At 41.9% G+C, this 22,191-nt stretch overlaps 1 protein-coding gene across 1 annotated transcript in view; it reads right to left on the bottom strand.

Annotated features, from left to right (window-relative positions):
- Positions 1-21,777, bottom strand: part of IQGAP1 (IQ motif containing GTPase activating protein 1) — a 114,215-nt gene extending 92,438 nt beyond the window's left edge. The window contains exons 1-2 of the mRNA XM_019010770.4: positions 21,517-21,777; positions 19,026-19,125 (exon numbers count right to left, since the gene is read on the bottom strand). Of these exons, the coding sequence (XP_018866315.2) occupies positions 19,026-19,125; positions 21,517-21,571 (155 nt within the window). The 5' untranslated portion in view covers positions 21,572-21,777. The remainder of the gene's footprint in view (positions 1-19,025; positions 19,126-21,516) is intronic.
- Positions 21,778-22,191: the final 414 nt, after the last annotated feature.

Raw genomic sequence — 22,191 nt, 5'->3', positions numbered from 1 at the left:
CTGGTCCTCAGAGAAATGCAAATCAAAACCACAATGAGATGCCATCTCACACCAGTTAGAATGTCGATGATTAAAAAGTCAGGAAACAACAGGTGCTGGAGAGGATGTGGAGAAATAGGAACACTTTTACACTGTTGGTGGGACTGAGCAAGAGAAATTTCAATGGGGAAAAGGAAGGCACAGGAATTACATCCAAATGAGTTAAGATAAGGAAGTGAATATAGGGGCAGGGCACAGTGGCTCACACTTGCAATCCCAGCATTTTGGGAAGCCAAGGTGAGTAGAACACTTGAGTTCGTGAGTTCGAGGCCAGGCTGGGCAACCCAGTGAAACCAGTTTCTACAAAAAAAATGTAAAAATTAAGGCCTGGCGCAGTGGCTCACGTCTGTAATCCCAGCACTTTGGGAGGCCAAGGCGGGTGGATCATTTGAGGTCAGGAGTTCGAGACCAGCCTGGCCAACATGGTAAGACCCCATCTCTACTAAAAATACAAAAATTAGCTGGCTGTTGTGGCGGGCACCCATAATCTCAGCTACTCAGGAGGCTGAGGCAGGAGAATCGCTTGAACCCGGGAGGTGGAGGTTGCAATGAACCAAGATCGTGCCACTGCACTCCAGCCTGAGTGATACAGCCAGACCTTACCTAAAAAAAAAAAAAAAAGTGAATATAGGAAATTTTCCTTGAAAGAACAAAGAGGGGACAACAATCAGGGTATCTAGGAGTAAGGAAGTGTATCTTGAATGGGTGAGGATGTTCATGTGCTAAAGAGAAAGAAGCAGCAGGAAAAAAAGTGCAAGTTATAGTTGGGAAAATAATATTGGAATAAAAACCCTAGAAGACAAGAAGGGATAGGATCTAGATCACAGATAGAAGGTTAAGTGTTAGGAGAAAAATACGTTTTTCCCACTGCTACAGGGAAAGAGGTCAAGATGGCATGTTAAGCCAGCATGGTGGCATGCATCTGCAGTCCCAGCTACTCACAAGGCTGAGGTCTGGGGATGGCTGGAGCCCAAGAGTTCCCGGCTGCCATGAGCTATGATTGCACCCCTGCACTCCAACCTAGGCAAGAGAGCAAGACCCTTTCTCTAAAAATTAATTAATTAATTTTTTAAGAGACAGCATGTTAAATGAGATGGGGTAAATTTGTTAGGGCCAAAATGTGAAGAAGTTTTGAGAGAAAATAGATGTCATCAAGCCATGATGCAGGAAGGTAGAGACAGGGATGCCCACAAAGAATAAAAGGTTTAGTATAACTTTTAGGTGATCAGCCCCACCCATCCCTGCCAATTCAAATGTTACCTTCAAAAGTCACCTCTTCTCCACGAACCTTTTCATGACCTACCATCAGAAATAATCTCTTCTCGTTCCAAACTTCCTCTAAACTTTCTTATGGCACTTTATATCTCTTTATCGCCTAATAGTTATTTATGTACATAAGGGTAGAATCCTTTTCTAGTTTATCTTTGAATAAATTAGAAAGACTCTACTGAAAGACACACACTGCTCTTTCTCTCTTGCTTAGGGACCGTATTACTCCTGGTCTCAATTATAACCAAATAATAAAAGAAAAACAAAAACCAAAACAGAAAATTACCCCAAGCTCTTATCACCATAACACTGAAATTCTTTTTCCTACCACAACCCCCACATCCCACACAACTCTGTACTCATTCAACTTAACAATATCCCCAAGCACCTACTTTGCAAAAAGCACTGTGGTGAGAGGTGCCATTGGGTACCAGGAAGTGGAAAGAGCTTCAACTCTTAAGGAGCACAGAGAACAAGACAAGTATACATAGTGTTATGCTTTCCCTTGAAAGGGAAACGCCTGACCATACAATGTCAGCTTATCCTGCAAAACCCAGCCATAAAATTATCTTTCCCTGTCTAAACTCTCACACATTAACTATTTGCATCATTTCCTCAGCAATTACATATTGCCTTGTGACACTGAGACCTCTCATTCTCTGATGTTGGGTAACTTTTCAAATGTTTATGCCCTGTCTTCAATTAATCCGTAACCTCCTAAGGGCAGGACTGTTTTATACTTTCGCATCTTCTTCAGTTCTCCCAGAGTGTCCAGAACAATGGAGGAGCTAAAAACGTGTTTTACTTGCTTTAAAGTAATTATTTTATTGGAGGAATTTTCCCGACTTCTTAGCCATGTTAGAAAAAATGAGCAATGGAATAGTATCAAGTCATTCAAAATAAAAATAGTTTTTAATAACACAGGAAATAAAATAAAAATTGTTTTTAAATAACGAGAAAATACTTAGGTTAAAACATAACAATCTTCCATTAAACTGTTACACAGTTTAAACCTGAAAATCTGCAACATGGGTTTTCCCAAAGCAGCTCAGACACCGTTTGGAAATTTCTTATTGTTATATAAGAAACTATCCTCCTATTAAGCAGATTTCCATTGTCTAGTTCTGTTCCCCTGGCACCACATCTGACAAAATGAACTCCCCTCTCATCTCTCAGGAATTTTTTAGTAAAGTAGGTAAAATGTTAATATAACAGTTGACTGAATTCCTAAACTAGATGAAAGGTTGAGCTTCTGAGATTCTGATTTTATATTTCTTCTAAATCTTGTTTCCATTTTATATAGCCTCAGTATTCTCAATTATTCTTCATAGATCATAATTGGTAGACCCTTTATCATCCTGGTCATGCTCATCGAACACGCTCTCATCCCGGAGCAACAACTAAGTCTCAACTAATGGATGACCAACACCCACTGATTGGGAGTGGTTCCTCAGCTTCTATGTTGAAAAGGATTCTGATCTATCAGCAGTGCTTGCTGTGGGTGTAAAATAACCTACCACAAATCTAACATCCTTGCTCTAGACTACGAGATCCATCTTAAAGTATGGCCTCCAGAACTAAACACCAATTTCAGGAAGCCTCTGATTAGTCCAGAGGACAGTGGAACCATCTTTTCCTTGGCTGCATATACCATATATCTACTAATGAGTTAATGAACTTCTCAGGTTTCTTTCATTTTGTTTTCATTTCCCACTAACGTTATTCCCACTAACGCTACTTCTCTCCCTTAACCTATACACTTTTTGAACTCCAATGTAGGACATCACACTTATTACTATTGAATTTCATTATTAGATTCACAGTATATTGAAAGCAAAATGTGTCTTACAATATATTAACTATCTCTCCAGAAACAAGTAAAATCCTAACTTCACTGACACATCACTGACGCCCTAGTAAGTCCCAATAAAAATGTTTACAAATAACATGCCCTAAAAGTGCTTTCTCTTCTCTGAACTAAAAATCTGCAGCTCTTTTTGCTGAGATATGATTCGTAACGTAAACTCATTTAAAATATACAATTCAGTTGCTTTTAGAACATTCACAATGTTGTACAACCGTCATCACTATCTAATTCCAGAACACTTTCACCAACCAAAAACAAACCCCGGCCGGGCACGGTGGCTCACGCCTGTAATCCCAGCACTTTGGGAGGCCGAGGCGGGTGGATCACCAGGTCAGGAGATCAAGACTATCCTGGCTAACACGGTGAAACCCCGTCTCTACTAAAAATACAAAAAATTGCCAGGCGTGTGTTTTTCTCTGATTCACCAATCTGGTGACCCTGTCCAAAAGGAAATGATGTTAATGTGACAGGGCTTTTTTTAGGGAGCCCATGTTGGCTCCCAAGCATCACTTTTCTCGCTAAGTGTTCATAAGTTATCCGTCTGACAATGTGCTCTGGAATTTTTCTGGTCCAATGTTTTGCCAGAAACTAGTTTACTAGACCAGAATTTGTCATATTTATCTTTTCCTTTTTAATAATTAGTACATTTGCACCCCTCATTTTTAAAAACCACACTCCCGTCCTTCGCAATGCCTTAAAGATCACTGAGCAATTATACCTACCAATTAGTACAATTATGGCTTTAATTTAAGCTCTATAAGCCAAGAACAGGATAACTCAACGGAGAATGTAAACTAACTATCATAAAACACAAAATAGCTGAGAAGTGACCATGAACATCTCCCAAATTCTTATTTGAAATAGTCTCTGAAGAAAGTCTTAGAGTCCAAAAATAAAAAATAAAGTAAAAGAAAGAAAAAATAGTCCCTCAAATCCGTAATTCTGATAGAAAAAAAAGTGCTCGCAAACCAAAAAAAAAAAAAAAAAAAAAAAAACCTGGAACACTATTGATAAAGTAGGTTTGAGGAATATTGCATACACTATCCTTTGCCTTGGAGACTCAGAATTTACAAGTCTATGATAAAGATTCCAAATAATTTGCCACTTGAATAATATTTGGCTTGGTTTAACTCTGTATTTCTGAAACTTATTTCACCACTAAACCCTTTATTTAATGTCACAGCACAATATACCTCAAAAAATACTGATCTAGAAAGTCAGCCACACAGTTTTTCAAACTCCAAATTTGCACTCTCCTTTACACAAAGAATAAATTATGTTAGTTTGGCAAGTCTAGTCATCTCTTCACAGTCTTTATGTCAAAGCTGTTAATCCAAAACCTGTTTTCTCAATGCCAACTTTACTACATGCTATTAATCTGTTTAGCATTACAATATAACTTGCTTGAAAGCACTCTGGAAAATCCTAACCAAATTCCCTAAAAGGATAGTTAAGCCATATGTTTCAAAAAGCTCAACAGTTGAAGCTACCTTGTTCTGAAAAAAATTAAGATATCAGTTCATAAACTAGAGCACAAGACACCCTCCAGAGCACATTTCCTAAGACACTGCTAAGATTCGAAATGTAAAATACGATTCAAAAGTCAAAAAAGCAGGATCTCTATCTTACTCCTCACACCAAAATAAATTCCAAATGGATCAAAGAGTTAAATATTAAAACACTTTACATCCTAAACATACTAGAGGAAAACATGGGAGAACGTTTTTATATAATCTCAGTATAGATAAGACTCTTTAAAAATCATGCAAAAAATTCAAAAGCTAAAAGTAAAATATTAGTAAGTTCAAATATGTTTTAAAACTTTATTTGAAATACAAAGTCAAAATTTAAAGGACAATGGCCAGGTGAGGTGGCTCTTGCCTGTAATCCCAGCACTTTGGGAGGTCGAGGCAGGTGGATCACCCGAGATCAGGAGTTCAAGACCAGCCTGGCCAACATGGCAAAACCCTGTCTCTACTAAAAAATACAAAAATTAGCCGAGTGTGGTGATACACGCCTGTAATCCCAGTTCCTCGGGAGGATGAGGCACAAGAATCGCTTGAACCTGGCCGAGATCGGGCCACTGCACGCCAGGCTGGGCAACAGAATGAGACTTTCTCAAAAAAAAAAAATTAAAGGACAAAGTGGAATGAATATTTGTAACACCCACGGTGTACAACGAGCCAATTTCCTCAATATATAAAGAGCTCTTACTAACATATAAAGAGCTCTTACCAATGAATAAGAAAAAGATGAATAATCCAATAGAAAAATGAGCAAAGGATTCTATCGAAACAGTTCACAGAAAAGAACATACAAATGGCTTTTAAACACATGTAAAGATGCTCATCTTCACTCATAATTAGATAATCCAAAATAGCTACAATGAAATACCATTTTCACCTATGAAACTGGCAAATGTAAAAAATCTGTAATACTCTGGGTTGGTAAAATTAAAGCGGAAACAGCCTTCTTATATGTACATTATTGACAGGCAGATGTGCAAACTGGTACAACCTCTTAGGAGAGCAAATTGGCAATATTTTTGAGAACTAAATATCCATATTCCCTTTGACCCAGAAATTACACTTTTAGAAATTTATCGTGCAAGAATACTCATACATGCACAATGGCATACCTACAAAGTGACTAACCACAACACTTTTTATAACAGCAAAAGCTGAGGAGAAAATGTCCGTTGACAGGTTAACTCCAAAACCGAAAACTAAAACTGTGAAGGAAAGAAAGAGGCACTTCATTCCACATTCACTCATATGGAATGAATTTTAAGATGCAAAGCAAAACGGTGGCTCATGCCTGTAAGCCCAACACTTAGGGAGGCCAAGGCGGGCAGATAACCTGAGGTCAGGAGCTCAAGACCAGCCTGGCCAACATGGTGAAACCCTGTCTCTACTAAAAATACAAAAATTAGCCAGGCCTGATGGCGGATGCCTCTAGTCCCATCTACTTGGGAGGCTGAGGCGGGACAATCGCTTAAACCCTGGAGGTGGAGGTTGTAATGAGCCGAGATCACACCACTGCACTCCAGCCTGGGCAACAGAGCAAGACTCCATCTCAAAAAACAACAACAAAAAGATGCAAAGCAAAATGTATAGTGTGCTACCACTTCTAAACAAATCAAAGTGATTTGTATTTACATGCACAGAATATCTCTGGAAAGAGACACAATCATGATAGCAGTTCCATATGGGGAAAACAACTGAATAGCTAGAGAAAGAAGACTAAGGATATAGACTTTTTTTCAGTGTTATATACTTGCATAGTCTCTGAATTATGTATCATGTCTGTATATTACCTATTTCTAAGAAAAAAATGTTTTAAATTTAAAAATTTTAAATTAAGACCAAATCTATCTAAAAAACATTTCTATGGGGATTCTCAAATTTTTAAGGAAAACCCCAAAAGTCAAGCCATTGTCAAACACTACCTTTTTAAACTATCAATTATGAAAAGGTATTGCCCAAACTAATGACATAGCATGTCTTCAGGGAAGAAACACATTTTTGTGCAGCAGTGTGATCGTAGCTCACTGCAGCCTCGAACTCTTGGACTCAAGTGATCCTCCCACCTCAGCCTCCCGAGTAGCTGGAACTACAGGTGTGTGCCACCACGTTTGGCTTTTTTTTATTCCTTACATTTTGTAGAGACAGGGTCTTAATATGTTGCCCAGGCTGGTCATGAACTCCTGGCCTGATGCTATCCTCCCTCCTCAGCCTCCGTAAGTGTTGGGATTACTGGTGTGAATCACAGGGCCCAGCCCCAAAAAACATTTTGTTATAATAGTCATTTAAATAAAAGACAAATTTTGTTTACTTTTAGCTGTTTTAAAGGTCATCTGAGATGTATGTTACTTACAGTAAAATGACCTGCTGATTAATGCCTACTGCATGCATATCTGTGAGACTTTTTCTATTTAAATGTTATCTTTTTCCTATTTTTAATGATTGTAAGTTTTTTTTTCTCTTCTTTTCAACTTTTCCTTTTCTAATTTTGCCCCATTCCCTCTTGTATTCCTCAATTCATTCTGTTTTTAGGATCACCAGTTAATTGTATTCGAGAACATATTTTTAGTTTCTTATGTTGCTCATCAATAATCCCAAGCAATAGTCTGACACTTTTTAACCTTATGAATAAATACCTATCAGAGTAATACTATTTCCTTCTGCTGCAGAAACCTCACAGTTCTTAGAGCCCAGTGTGTCTAAATCCCCAAACAGCTGCCCCAACAGAAGCCAAGCCCTGGGCTGGCAGCTGCCTCTCCAATGTTCCTTCTGCTTTTTGTTATGATTTCCAATGAGTCAACAGGAAGGTATTCTGAGTAAAGAAGAAATAGAGCTTTTAGACAGGCCTCTCCTCCTCCCACAACCCCAAAAATACAGTTCTTGCCAAATGATCCAAGGCAATTTCCAATCCAATTTGCCACTCCTGTCTGTATGAGGTAACTCTTTAACAAACAAGAAAGTGGTAGGAAGGAACATCTTTCTAAGCTGAATTCAAAGCAGATACCAGGTTATGAAGAAGGGAAGCAATTAGGAAGGGTCCAACAAGCTAGTTAGACACAAAAATACATAAGACAACTGGAGACTTTCCCTCAGGTGGCAGGTGGAAGAGATTCCAAAATAAGTGGCAGGAAATTGATGGAGTTCCCTCACTGACTTGAAAACTACACAAGTTACTTAATGTCTCTGGGCACCAGTTAAAGAGGTTAGACTTAAATGTTGCCACTTCAGCGTCTGCAGAAGTTAAGAGCACCAGCTTTGGTGTCACAAACCTGGGCTTGAATTCCAATATATGACCTTGGGAGAAGTGTTATCAACTCTATTTTTTTCCCTCTTTAAAAGAAAAATAATGCCTATCTCACAATAATGTAATATGTAAATTTCATCATCATTCTGCTTAATTAACAGTAGTTACTACTGTTGTCATTATTTTTAGAACCAGAAGTATAGCAGCAGCAGGCTAACATGGCAGTTAAGAGAAAGGACTTCAGAGTTCTTGCCAAACCTGAAATCTGGATCAACCACTTATTAGATGAATGAGTTAACCTCTCTGAGCTTTGCTTTCTTATCTGTTAAATGTAGATAATAAGCACCTCACAGGGCTTCAAGAATAGCTAATTAGATAAAGCATATAAAGTGCTTAGCACAGTGCCTTGCATGTAGAAAGTATGCAATAAACGGTACTAATCACGACAATGAGGAAGAGGGGGAGAGGCAAGGGGAATACACTGACTTTGGGACAGACAGAAAATATTTTAGATTATGACTGCCTTGCAAATTGCAGGTTTTTGGTTTTTTGTTTTGGGGGATTATTTTGGCTTTCCTTTAGCTGCCTTAAAGTACTGAGGTTTCTAGAATAAAATGCCTTATTGAAATAACTAATTCTTCCCAACATACAACTATTTTTTTAAAAAATTTTAACCCAACATTCAAACTTAAGCAAGTAAACTCTTACTCTTCAAAATAAACCATTAACCAGATCTTTCTTAAACATTAATATGTTTAAGATTTTTTTAATTCACGCACTGTCAAACCACAGAGATCAATCAGATTGCTAGGAGACTTCAGGAGAAAAACGAAGGAGCAGAGCCCTGATTTGATCCGGTAGGCCACAGGCCCTCCAGGTTCCACTGGCACTTCACTCGGCTAGCTCAAAGATATGGTCTCTAGGCAACCAAGTCCTGAATTAAGCAAACAACCACAGTAATATGAATCACTTCCGGATGTTCTCACTTTGCCTACCAGCGCTTTCTTACACAAATACTTCTTGTCAAGGGGTTTATTTAGCACCAGCTAGAAACAACCAAGAGTCCATCAGATACCACAAGGCTTAAAAATGTCCAAAACAGGTTCCACTACCAACTGGTATCCCCAGATGTGACACTGTGAAGCAGAAGGAATTGTACAGCAATCAGAGGCAGGTCACCACACTAAGCCGGAAAATGAAATTCCTAGAACACGCCAACTTGGGTCCTCAAATGTATTTTTACTATTTTGTCATTAGGGACATTAAAATATATAAAAACAGTTGCTCTGACCTGTAAGACCAGAAGAAATACATGCCAAATGAGGTCAAACTAACGGGCCACACTTAGCCCAGCCAGATTTTTTCCCCAACCTTGACTGGTGGACAATCCATACACTCAGCTGCCCGATTAACACTGGTTTTTCATGGCCACATCTATTTCAACACCTACGGATTATAAGGGGAAGTGGTAAACTATGTAACCCAACTCTCTTGGCCACCTGCTCCTTTTTTTCACCTTGAAAGGATCTTTTTGTGCCACACTCTTCTTCATGAACTAAAAAGAGATCATTTAAGCTATTAACAAGAATGGAGACGGAAAAGGAATTAATTAAAAATATAAACTACAATAGGACAAAGCAACTACCATTAACAGAACCAAGGAAAAAATATCAAGACTGTAGAAAATCAAGTCAGTGCAACAAAAGATGTATGTGAGACACATACCTAGAACGCTTATTTAACGTAAACAAAATGAAGAAGAGTCATAAAATAGACTACACAGATCTAACTAATCACTACAGGCATAATGGACAATTTCCTAAAGCTAAAATAAACAAACAAGAGACATTATAAACCAAGAAGAGTCTCCACATTGCAGGCAAAATTGCTAAGCCAATAGCAACCCTAACATGTTAACTGGGGAAATGTTTATACCTCAAGGAACAACAATTCTACAAATTTCAAGTCACGAAAAAAGGAAAAAAAAATCAAGTTACTTGTCATAGAGTTAAAATTAAGCTAGCTTCAGATGTTTCTCAATGATAAGAAGTATAACAAAGTCATATATATTTTTCTCAAAAAAATGAAATATGGTTCACCATAATTTAAAAGTCCAGAACTAGAAATATATATATACATAATATTTGACAAAACAGACATGAATTGCTAATAGGTAATAAACAGCTGGTTTTTAAAGGATATTAGAGGCCTGTAATTCCATCACTTTGGGAGGCTGAGGCAGGAGGATCACCTAAGGCCAGAAGTTCGGGATAAGTTCCCCTTACAATCAACATTACAAGACCCCATCTCTACAAATATATAAAAAGTAAGCCAACCGATTATTAAACTGAAAATTTTGGCAAGGTTTTAGAGAAATTAAACTATCTAGACTTCGAGTTGATAGAAGAAATTACAAATCGAAAGACTGACATTTAAACTCAATAAAATTTAAAACTACAATGAAGAAAACAAATACAATGAAACATCAAGGGAAAATGTTTGTAGCAAATACGAGAGAAAGTCAAGTCCATGTTATAAAAGAGCTCACAAAAGTTAACATCATGACCCTAGAAGCCAGGCACATAACGAAAACAGAAAATTTGCATAAGAAAATAATACTGACAAACAAATATGTAAGAAAATGTTTAAACTCTCCAGCAATCAAAGCAATAGAACTTTAAACAGGAATAAACCTAAATAAATTATGAACATTAGATGGCCACTGAAAACAGTAAATTAAGACAATACAGGCCAGGTGTGGCTGCTCACGCCTGTATCCCAGCACTTTAGCGAAGGATAGCCTGAGCCCCAGGAGATGAAGACCAGCCTGGCAACATAGAGAAACCCCATCTCTACAAAAAAAAAAAAATTTTTTTAATTAGTTAGGTGAGGTGAAGTGGGCCTATAGTCCCAGGTACTTGAGAAGCTGAGGTAGGAGTATCTTTGTTTTTTCAAGGAAAATTTCCTATATTCACCTTTTTTTTTTTGAGACAATGTCTGGTTCTATCACCCAGGCTGCAGTACAGTGGCGTGATCTCGGCTCACTGCAACCTCCACCTCCCAGTTCCAGTGATTCTTCTGCCTCAGCTTCCAGAGTAGCTGGGATTACAAGCACATGCCACCATACCCAACTAATGTTTTTTGTATTTTTAGTACAGATGAGGTTTCACCATGTTGGCCAGGCTAGTCTCGAACTCCTGGCATCAAGTGATCCACCTGCCTTGGCCTCCCAAAGTGCTGAGATTACAGGTGTGAGCCACTGCGCCCAGCCAAGATACTTAATACTTTATTGTAATATAGGCTTTGTGCTAGATAATTTTGTCCAACTGTAAGCTAACATCAGTATTCTCAGCACAATTAAGGTGGACTGGGCTATGATATTCAGTAGGTTAGGTGTATTAAATGCATTTTGACTTACAATATTGGGATATAACCCCCTCCTAAATCGAGGAACATCTGTGTAGTAACTTAAAAATCTGAATTTGTGATTATATCTAAAAATTATATACACAGTTTTTCCTTTTACTTAATCCCTTCTTTTCCTTTATTATAAAATTATCACTGTAAAAAGCATTTTAAATATATAGTACAGTATTAAGTAAAAAGGAAATCTCACACCCTCTACCCCCATTCCACTCCCTAGAAGTATCTTCTGTTTCTGGTGTTTTCTTTCAGACAAAAGCTAAGGTCTGAAGTGAAAAAACTAGGGCTACCAACCTTAGGACCTTGAAAGTGCCCAGAAAATTCCTGTCATCTTCACATTAAATCTGCTTTTCCTTTTGCACATTTAATGTGAAAATTCAGGAGGCCGGGCACAGTGGCTCATGTCTGTAATCCCAGCACTTTAGGAGGCCAAGGCGGGTGGATCACCTGAGGTCAGGAGTTCGAGACCAGCCTGGCCAACATGGTGAAACCCCTGTCTCCACTAAAAAATACAAAAATTAGCTGGGTATGGTGGTAGGCACCTATAATCCCAGCTACTTGGGAGGCTGAGGCAGGAGAATCGCTTGAACCCAGAAGGCGGAGGTTACAGTGAGCCAAGATAGTGCCATTGCACTCCAGCCTGGGCAACAAGAGTGAGACTCCATCTCAAAAAAAAAAAAAAAGAAAAGAAAAGAAAAGAAAAAATTCAGGATATCCTTTATCCAGGTGCTTGGATAAAAGTTTATTGAGTTCAGGCCGGGCGTGGTGGCTCACGCCTGTAATCCCAGCACTTTGGGAGGCCGAGGCAGGTGGATCACGAGGTCAGGAGATCGAGACCATCCTGGCTAACACAGTGAAACTCCGTCTCTACCAAAAATGTAAAAAATTAGCCAGTTGTGGTGGCAGGCGCCTGTAGTCCCAGCTACAAGGGAGGCTGAGGCAGGAGAATGGTGAGAACCTGGGAGGCAGAGGTTGCAGTGAGCTGAGATTGTACCACTGCACTCCAGCCTGGGCGACAGAGCAAGACTCCGTCTCAAAAAAAAAAAAAAAGTTTGTTGAGTGCCTACTGTATTTCACTGTGCCAAGCAATTAACCATCACAGCAGCTCTGTAAGATGCATAGCGTTCCCATTCTGCAAAGGACAAATTTGGGCTCACTCCCTGACGTTAAGCAACTTGCAAAACCAGAATCAGAACTCACACCTGCCAAAACAGAAAGTCTGATTCTTTTCACTGCGGCAAGATATCTCAACATTCAAGATTTTCAAAGAAATTTTATTCATACTTTTGAATTTCTATTTTACTTAATTATTCGTACTATGAGAATATAGAGCCACATGACTTTTCTTAGTAATAATAATGGGTACTAACTAGTTCAACTCTTTACATTTCTTAATTTTAAATTTTGCAAGGCTGGGTGCAGTGGCTCACGCCTATAATCCCAGCACTTTGGGGGGGCCAAGGCGGGTGGATCACTTGAGGTCAGGAGCTGGAGACCAGCCTGGCCAACATGGTCAAACCCCATCTCTACTAAAAACACAAAAATTAGCCAGGCATGGCAGTGGGCACCTGTAATCCAGCTACTCGGGAGGTTGAGGAAGGAGAATCGCTTGAACCCGGGAGGCAGAGGTTGCGGTGAGCCCAGATCGCACCACTGCACTCCAGCCTGGGCAACAGAGCGAGACTCCGTCTCCAAAAAAAAAAAATTTTTTTTTTTTGCTAAATTTTCAGCTACATGGTAGGGTAAAAAGCTTTCGGCAGCCACATTAGGAATGAATACTCCCCATTTGCAACAGTGTTACAATACAGAAAAGCACTCAGCTTCAACCACTTTTAATAAATACACTTTTAAATGCAACCCACTTCTTACGGTGGAGCCTGTCCAAGGCCGTTGCACTAAATTAATATCCGAAAAAAGAATGGAGGTTTATTCTTAAAATAGTCTATGTCACCATTTTAAGAGTTAAGAATAAATCTCACCCCATACTTCCCCTTGGTAATTATAAATAAATGAATGGATCAGCTCCTAGTGCCACCGTGCCATTATGCAGCTACATGCTATGGTCCCTTAGTCACACTGGGTCTCATGAGATAACTAGACTTCTCATCTGTACAAAGAGAGCTTGGGTCACCGTCCTAAAAATGATCCCCCTCAACATTTAAGTGATGCTCCTCATTTTGAGAATTCTAGAAGTGCTGGGCATGATAGTCTTCCTAGTCACCTCACCTACCCATTTTGTTTTCTTGCTTCTTAAATGTCTTAACTTCTATTTTCATGATCACAGGGTGCCAGCCTGGACATATCCCAACGTTCATGGAATTCTGATATCACTTACAGGGAGAGGAGATCTGAAGAGCTCATCCCAGAAAATGCTCTGTGCCAACAGTAAAGACATATGCACAAAAAAGACTTTGTTCCCAAGAACTAATTTCTTTCCAAGATACCTTTTCAATTCCTCTAAATTACAGAAAGTGACATACTTCTACTTAGTGCTAAGCTCGACTTATCACCGTGGAGTTGCTGACAGTCTCCAATCAGCCAGCGTTCCTACTTTCCCTTCTACAAGAGGGGTATGCCCTATTCCTTGAGCTAGGGTACGGGCACTCAGCAGCAGAAAGGTGGCCCATGACAGACTTGAAAGCGCACACCAGGAATTGTCTGAAACTCAGAGAACGCTGGAATTAACTTTCTTCCTGTGACCTTTAACCTAGCTGAATTTTCTTCCATTTCCAGTACTAATCGTACTTTCTTCTCACTTGCAGAATTCCCTGTTCTGTCCTGCCTGACACGTTCTCTTCTTGATTCTTTTCACCTGAACCTTATTCTGATCTGTTACTTCCTCCTGTCCAAGACCTAAGCACTGAACATACCTCACATATTTAAATGTTACCTCCTTCAACTGAGTGAAATGGTATTCACTGCTCCTATACTGCTCTTTAGCCGGCCGGGCGCGGTGGCTCACGCCTGTAATCCCAGCACTTTGGGACGCCAAGGCGGGCGGATCACGACGAGGTCAGGAGATCGAGACTATCCTGGCTAACACGGTGAAACCCCGTCTCTACTAAAAATACAAAAAATTAGCCAGGCGTGGTGGTGAGCGCCTGTAGTCCCAGCTACTCGGGAGGCTGAGCCAGGAGAATGGGGTTAACCTGGGAGGCGGAGCTTGCAGTGAGCCGAGAGAGTGCCATTGCACTCTGGCCCGGGCGACAGAGCGAGACTCCGTTTCAAAAACAAAAAAAAAAAAACTGCTCCTTAGCCTAAACAAATGTAAAACTCAATAAGAACAGGCAAAAGGATAAAAATAAGCTTCAATTTAAGCATAAATAATAATTTAAGATGTATCCTTGATCTATTGTGCAGCCCTTAGCAAAAAGCCTTGAATCGTTAGGTGATATCTCATTAGAACAGCGGCTTAATTTCAATATTGAAGCTGCTCTCCAAACAATTAATAAAAGCAGAAATCTCTACATTTTCTATTTCTCAACCACTCCCAGTGCTCATTTATAGGAATCACCCCTAAATTTTCCCACTTAACCTTTCAGGGAAACACAAACCCACAGCCACAGAAAACTCTCGTCTCTCTACACTTATACTCTCTTACTTATACTCACTGCCTCTACACAGTCATATTCACTCTCTACACACGCCTCTCTTTTCCCAAGAAAGAGCTCTGTTACAGGCAGAGGACAAAATGGAGTGCCCTAGGATACACAATGGGGCCACTGTACTAAAAGGTGGAGCTTTTAGTAGGAGGAGTAGAGGTATTATAAATAGAGCTGAAGAGGGGAACCTTTTCTCCCTCCAATCTCTATGATCTTTATTCCTGGCCTTAGAGTTACTGTAAATCCCAGATATTGAGGGTCCTCCAACTTGGGAGGGGTGGAGGTTATGGAGGAAACAGGATGGAACCAAACCAAAAAGGCAAACTGGGCCTAGCGCTAGAGGGGAAAGAGGGGCCCTAGGAACACACAAGATACAGCCCGGTTCACCAAGGTAGGAGAAAGAACTGGAAGAGGTTAATAGCTCACTAATAATGAAGAGCATGCCATTTGTCCTTGGTGCACTCACAACACTTTTTAGGGGTGGCAGCAGCCACATAGGTGGCTGACAGGGATTCTAGTCCTCTTTTCTCACCATAACATTCCCAGGCTTCTTTCCTTTGTCCTCTCTAGTTTACAATCTAATAGGTGCTTCCAACCTTGATTTTTTAAAATCAAAGCCTTAAACAACAACAAAAATCACCACACCCAGTTTTATGATTGCCTCCATAAAATAGACCAGGCACCTTTCCATGATGCCAGGCCAATGGGCAGGGTGTGCTAGGGTAATATGCCACTATTATGCCCTCCCTTAAAAAAAAAAAAACCTGAAGATCATCACAAATGTCTCCACTGCCTTTTTTTTTTTTTTTTTTTTTTGAGACAGAGTTTCACTCTTGATGCCCAGGCTGGAGTGCAATGGCACTGTCTCAGCTTACCGCAACCTCTGCCTCCCGGGTTCAAGCAATTCTCCTGCCTCAGCCTCCCGAGTAGCTGGGATTACAGGCACCCGCCACCACGCCTGACTAATTTTGTATTTTTAGTAGAGACGGGGGTTTCTCCATGTTGGTCAGGCTGGTCTCGAACTCCCGACCTCCAGGTGATCCGCCCGCCTCAGCTTTCCAAAGTGCCGGGATTACAGGCGTGAGCCACCGGGCCAGGTCAGTTACTCCTTAAGTATGCAAAAGCACTCAACTGAAAAACACCTCAGGGGATCATGCCCGCTGGGTGGTCTTTAAAGGAAATGGGCTACTTTCCTATACTGGAAAAAAACATCTGACAGAAAACAAGACGCTCTAGAGTAGCTGAAAATAAAATGCCTTGCTAATGCAGAACCTGATGAAGAAATAGGATGAAGTGTAACATTTTACTGAGGTCATGATATCCCAGCATAAGGCAGAGTTTTAAATCTTGTTTCTCAACAGGAGGAGGAGTGGGGGGCAAGGAAGGACCATTGGAATCACTAGAGACATTTAAAATACAGTCGGCCCTCCTTATCCATGGGTTCTGCATCCATGGATTCAACAAACTATGGATCAAAAATAGTCAGAAAAAAAATAAAGAAAGATATAAATAAAACAATACAGTGTAACAACTATTTATGTAGCATTTACATTGGATCAGGTAATGATAAGTAATCTAGAGGTATGATAAGTAATCTAGAGATGTTTTCAAGTATATATTATGCAATGTGCTAAGGTTATATGCAAATACTATGCCATTCTATATAAGGAAGTTGAGCAACTGTGGATTCTGATATCTGCAGGTGTCCTGGAACCAAACCCCCACAGATACCAAGGGACTACTATATGTGTCTGGATCTCCCACCCAGACCTACTGAACCACAATCTCTATGGTAGGGCCCAGATAGCTGTATTTTTTTTTTTTTTAAGTTCCCCAGGTGATTCTAATGCACACACCTGGTTAACAACCATAGTTAAAAAAATGATGAGGCCAGGCGCAGCGGCTCACGTTTGTAATTCCAGCACTTTGGGAGGCTGAGGCGGGCGGATCAACTGAGGTCAGGAGTTTGAGACCAGCCTGGCCATTATGGTGAAACCCAGTCTCTACTAAAGATACAAAAATTAGCCAGGCGTAGTGGCGGATGCCTGTAATTCCAGCTACTCAGGAGGCTGAGGCAGGAGAATCGCTTGAACCCGGGAGGTGGAGGTTGCAATGAGCCAAGATTGTGCCACTGCCCTCCAGCCTGGGCAACAGAGCGAGACTGTACAAAAAAAAAAAAAGATAGAAACTATTCTTCAATCAAGAAAACTACAAGTAGACCAAAAAACTCAGGCTTCAGTTTCTTCATTAAATGAGATGGTTGAACTAGATTAGCAGTTGAACTAGTTAGTGGTAGTGTTTGGGGGAGGGGAGGTGTTAGCCAAAACACCCTCTGTAAAAAGTGAATTTTATTCAAGAAATTCAACAGTAAAACAAAAGCAGAGCTACTTTGGATGGGGGAAGGAAGGTGTGTTGAGGCTCTTCCCTCTCACCCCCAGGTCACCTCAGTGGAATCACCAAAGCTCCACAGAGCACAAGATGGTCTCTCAGAACAGCTGCAGCTTCCAAATTCTTTGACCTTCCAAACCTTGAAATCCACAATTTAAATGGCAGAGATCTTACAGTTTTTGTTTTCTTATAAACTTCATATGAGAAAATGCCCCCTTTTCTAGTGATATAGCATGCCTTGCTATGTCATCTTCTATTATTTAGAAAGACAAGTGTTATCCTCCTCACTTAAGTCATCACTGAAACCCAAGCTCCAGTTTCCTGGAAGTTTTAAGCTCAGAAAAGAAGCCTAGACACAAGAGGGCATGCAAAATACAGGTTAGTGTTTGCCCCAGGAGAAGGAAGAATGGGACCAGAGGGGCACAAAAAAGACTTTTAATGTAGCGATGTTGGTTTTGTTTTGTTTTGTTTTTAGAGGAAAGGGAAATATCTCAAATGTTAACATTTGTTAGTTCTGGAATACAATGATGTTTGTTGTACTGTTCTCTGGACTTTCTTGTAGCATTTTAAGATTTTCAGAATTAAAATACACACATACACACACACTTGTTTATTAGCACCACTTCAAACACCCTTTTTATTAAATGTTAATTACAAATATTTCATTATCCCTCACTTGACTTTTCCACCAAAGCGCACTTATAGAATACATGATCTATAATTACATCTACCCTGGGACTCTGCAAAAGAACACAAGCACCGGAACAAAAGAAATGAATCGCTGATAACAAAATGACACTCTAAAATTAAGACCACAAGGTTGTGGGGCATCTGAAAAAGGAAAAGAGCAGCTTTACATCCACTTCACAAAGAATGCAGAGGATGCTGACTCTGAATATTGCCAAACAGATGGACCTACACCAACAGCACCATGCTTCTAAGCCTCCCAAACCAAGCAGCCACTCCGCAGGTCAGAGGAGGAGGAGACTCAATTTATATATAAATCAAAATTCATGAAGAATAAGTGAAACATTAAAGCCAATAACTTCAAACCCTAAAAAATGCTATTTCCACCCCATAGTTGGTAACGCCCAAAACATGCACAATAAGCATAAAACTGAACAACAGAAACCTGGAAAACCGTTCAGTACACTTAAATGCCCATCACAGTGATTCATGATAAACTCTCATCAAGGCTACTTATTGCCATAAATAAATACCCTACCTATACTTATTCCCTCAACCACCAGCTTCCCAGTTACATCTATAACATACTCAAATAAACCTTTTCTTTTTTTTCCCCCCCACCAAAAACAGGAGTTTTGTCACCCAGGCTAGAGCACAGTGGTGAGAACACGGCTCGCTGCTGCCTCGACCTCCCAGACTCAAGTGATCCTCCCTCCTCAGGCTCCCGAGTAGCTAGGACTACTGGCATGCACCACCACACCTGGCTAATTTTTAAAAGTTTTTTGTAGAGATGGGGTGTCACTATGTTGCCCAATCTGGTCTCAAACAGCTGGGTTCAAGTGATTCCCCCCTACCTCGGCCTCCCAACGTGTTGGGATTACAGGCATGGACCGCTGTGCTCAGCCTCAAAGAAATCTTTATTTGTATTCACACTATTATCAGTTCCCTTCTCTTAATCTTCTCTCCAGCTAGCCAATCTTTACCTCTTCGCTTCTTCCAAATGACAAAGGTACTCATAAGCCACGTTCTGACGTCTCCTTTCATCCATCTCCTCTGCTGTAAGTCTTTCATTATCCAGGACAGCTAAAACATAAAAGAAAGAATGTAAACACCAGGATCTGTAGCTTTCCTGAGTGATAAAAGATTGCCACAGAATCAATTTCCTGCCACTCACCTAGAAAGTCAGGGTAACTAATGAGTGTGTAGCCAGCCAGGTGTACTACAATGACTTTCTTAAAAAAAGAACTATGTGGTTTCAACTATAATCATCTTGACCTTTTTAAAAATGTATGATAATATAAATATGTACTAAGTTTCAGTGTAATCTTGAAAAATACTGTCTTGAGATTTTGGCCCAAATCTGTCCCTATCTGCCAGAACTCCTTCTAAATACAGATCTGATAATGTTGTTTCCCTCTTTTATTAATGACCAAAGCCAGCAGTTATTGAGAAATAAGTGGCAGTAATTGTACGAAGCATTTTACACGCATTCTCTCATTGAAACCCCACAACAATCCTGTGATTATCACTCCTATTTTACAGATGAAGAAATTGAGGCTGGGTGAACTCAGCCCCATGGCAAATAAGTGACAGGGCCTGAATCCAAACCTGGAGAATCTGTCTCCAAAGCCTGAGCTTAACTTTGAAGCAATCTGCTTCCTTCATGGGCACCAGGTATGGAATAAATTCCTAACTCCTTGGGAAGGCATTCAAGGCCTTTCCCAGTCTGGTCCCAACTATTTTTGGAAACTCTCCTCTTCCCTTCCTCCCACCACTGTGCAGTCCACATCACTCAGTTTCCAACACAGTATCCCTCTACTTTCAATACCTTTGTTTATGCTCTTCCCTCAGGTCCTGTCTCTTGTTCCACATGCCCTATCAAACTTTTTTTTTTTTTTTTTTGAGACAGGGTCTTGTTCTGTCACTCCGGCTGGAGTGCAGTGGCACAATCATGGCTTATTGCAACCTCGACTTTCTGGGCTCAAATGATCCTCCTACCTCAGCCCCGAGCAGCTGGGACCACAGGCATGGGCCACCACGCCTGGCTAATTTTTTTTTTTTTTTTAAGAGATGGAGTCTCACTGTGCTGCCCAGGCTGGTCTCAAACTCAAGGCCTCAAACGATCCTCTCACCTCGGACTCCCAGAGTGCTGGGATTACACGCAGGAGCCACTATGCCTGGCCACCTGTCAAACTTTCTACACAGCATTCTTCAAGGCTCTGTTCAAAATGTCACCTTCAGGCCAGGTGCAGTGGCTCACACTTTGGGAGGTCGAGGCGTGGGGATCATTTGAGATCAGGAGTTTGAGACCAGCCTGACCAACACAGTGAAACCCTGTCTCTACTAAAAATACAAAAATTAGTCAGTGTGGTGGCCGACGCCTGTACTCGGGAGACTGCAGGAGAATCGCTTGAACCTGGGAGGTGGAGTTTGCAGTGAGCTGAGATTGCACCACTGAACTCCAGGCTGGGCGACCAGCGCAAGACCCTGTCTCCAAAAAAAAAAAAAAAAAAAAAAAAAAGTCACCTCCCGTGCTCATACTGTCTTCCCCAGGCCCCTTCTCCTTACCTACATTACTCTGTATGGCTAGTAAGTTCAGCATCTTTTATCATTATTGCACCTTATAATCATTAGCTTGCACACCTGTCTGACTCTCTGATTAAAACGCTCTTTGGAGGCAGGGCCTGATCTTACTCATCTTTAATTTCACAAACGTGGCACAATACCTCACGTATAACTGTTGATGCGTGAAATGTTGATCCTTTAAAAAAGAACATTATTCCCAGAATATAAAATAAAACCGAAAACCTCAAAATCCCAAAGGGTCCTCCTTTAGCCAATCCTGCCTGCAGTTCAATGACGTCCAGGGCCGACAACAGAAAATGAGGAAGTCAGAGGATTTTCTGCTTCTTTTTTTTTTTTTTTTTTTTTACTATTTTACTTTTGAAATCTTGAGGAGGGAACTAAGCCCGAGAAAACTGAAGTGACTTGCCCAGGACGGCACCTCTTAGCTAGCCTGGGACCGGACAGGTCTGGACCCTGGTCTATCCCTTGGGGTCTACCCCGCAGGCAACACTAGGGCAGCGCCTTTCCACGAAACGGGCAGAGCCCGCGTACCCAGACCCCAGTCCCCGGGACACGCCCTGCGCGGTCATCCTGCCACCTCACTCTAGGCCGTCTTCCCCAATCTCGGCCGAGCCTGGGCGGCGAGAGGCGCTGGGTGGGGCTCCCCCTACCGCGGCCCCAGCTAAGGCGGGAGGCCTCGGGGGTCCTCTCCGCCGCCTCGGACCCCGAGGGGGCGCGAACCAGGGGCCTCCCCGCCCGCTGCCCGCTGCCCCACCGGGACGGCTCTTCCGGGTCCGAGCTGCCGGCAGCCGGCCTGCCCCACCCGCCCGGCCGAGCCCCCAGGAAAATCGCGCCTCGTCTGCAATTAGCCCAGCCCGAAGCCCCCGCGCCGCGGAGCCCCGCACTCACAGCCATAGTGCGGCCGGGCCACGCCCAGCCCGTCAACCTCGTCTGCGGCGGACATGGCGGCCGAGCCCGAGTCTCTGCTGAGGAAGCCGTGAAACCTCGGAGGCGCGGACTGCGGTAGCTACAGCTCCTGCCAAGTGCGCGGGCTTGCCGGGGTCCCCGAGGCCCCGCCCATGCCGTCAGCCCCACCCCGCAGGCCCCGCCCCAGCGGCACCGCCCCAGCGACACCGCCCTGAGCGGCCGGAAAGAGGCGGGGCCAGAGTCACCATGCCCCGCCTCTAACTCCGCCCCCTCAGCCCGGCCCCGCCCTGCATCCCGCTATGGTCTCCGTAGGCGGAAGGAAGAAGGTAGGGCCCATCCTCCAATCGGGCTCACGCTGAGCTTGCCCTGCCGGGAATGCCCGCCCAGGTTTATAGCCCCGCCCCCAGGGCCACTGCCCTATCCGCAACTCTAACCGAAAGGCTGCCGGTGTCTGCTGCCTGAAATCAAAATAGTGGGTCATCTCCCTTCTCTTGCAGGCCCAGCTAACCTCTGCACCAATATTTGGAGAAGGCACCCTTTGAGGTGACCCAGGGTGTCTTGTTGGACACAAGCAGGCCCCAAACTGCCATGAAAGCCCTCCAACTCCACTCTCCGCAGTTTGGCAACCTGGCCTCAGTCCTCTTAGATTCGGCAGCA

Source organism: Gorilla gorilla, chromosome 16 (assembly GCF_029281585.2).
Source record: "Gorilla gorilla gorilla isolate KB3781 chromosome 16, NHGRI_mGorGor1-v2.1_pri, whole genome shotgun sequence".
Lineage (NCBI taxonomy): Eukaryota > Metazoa > Chordata > Mammalia > Primates > Hominidae > Gorilla > Gorilla gorilla.
Note: the sequence above shows the minus strand (reverse complement) of the source record. Positions and strands in the feature narration are given on the sequence as shown.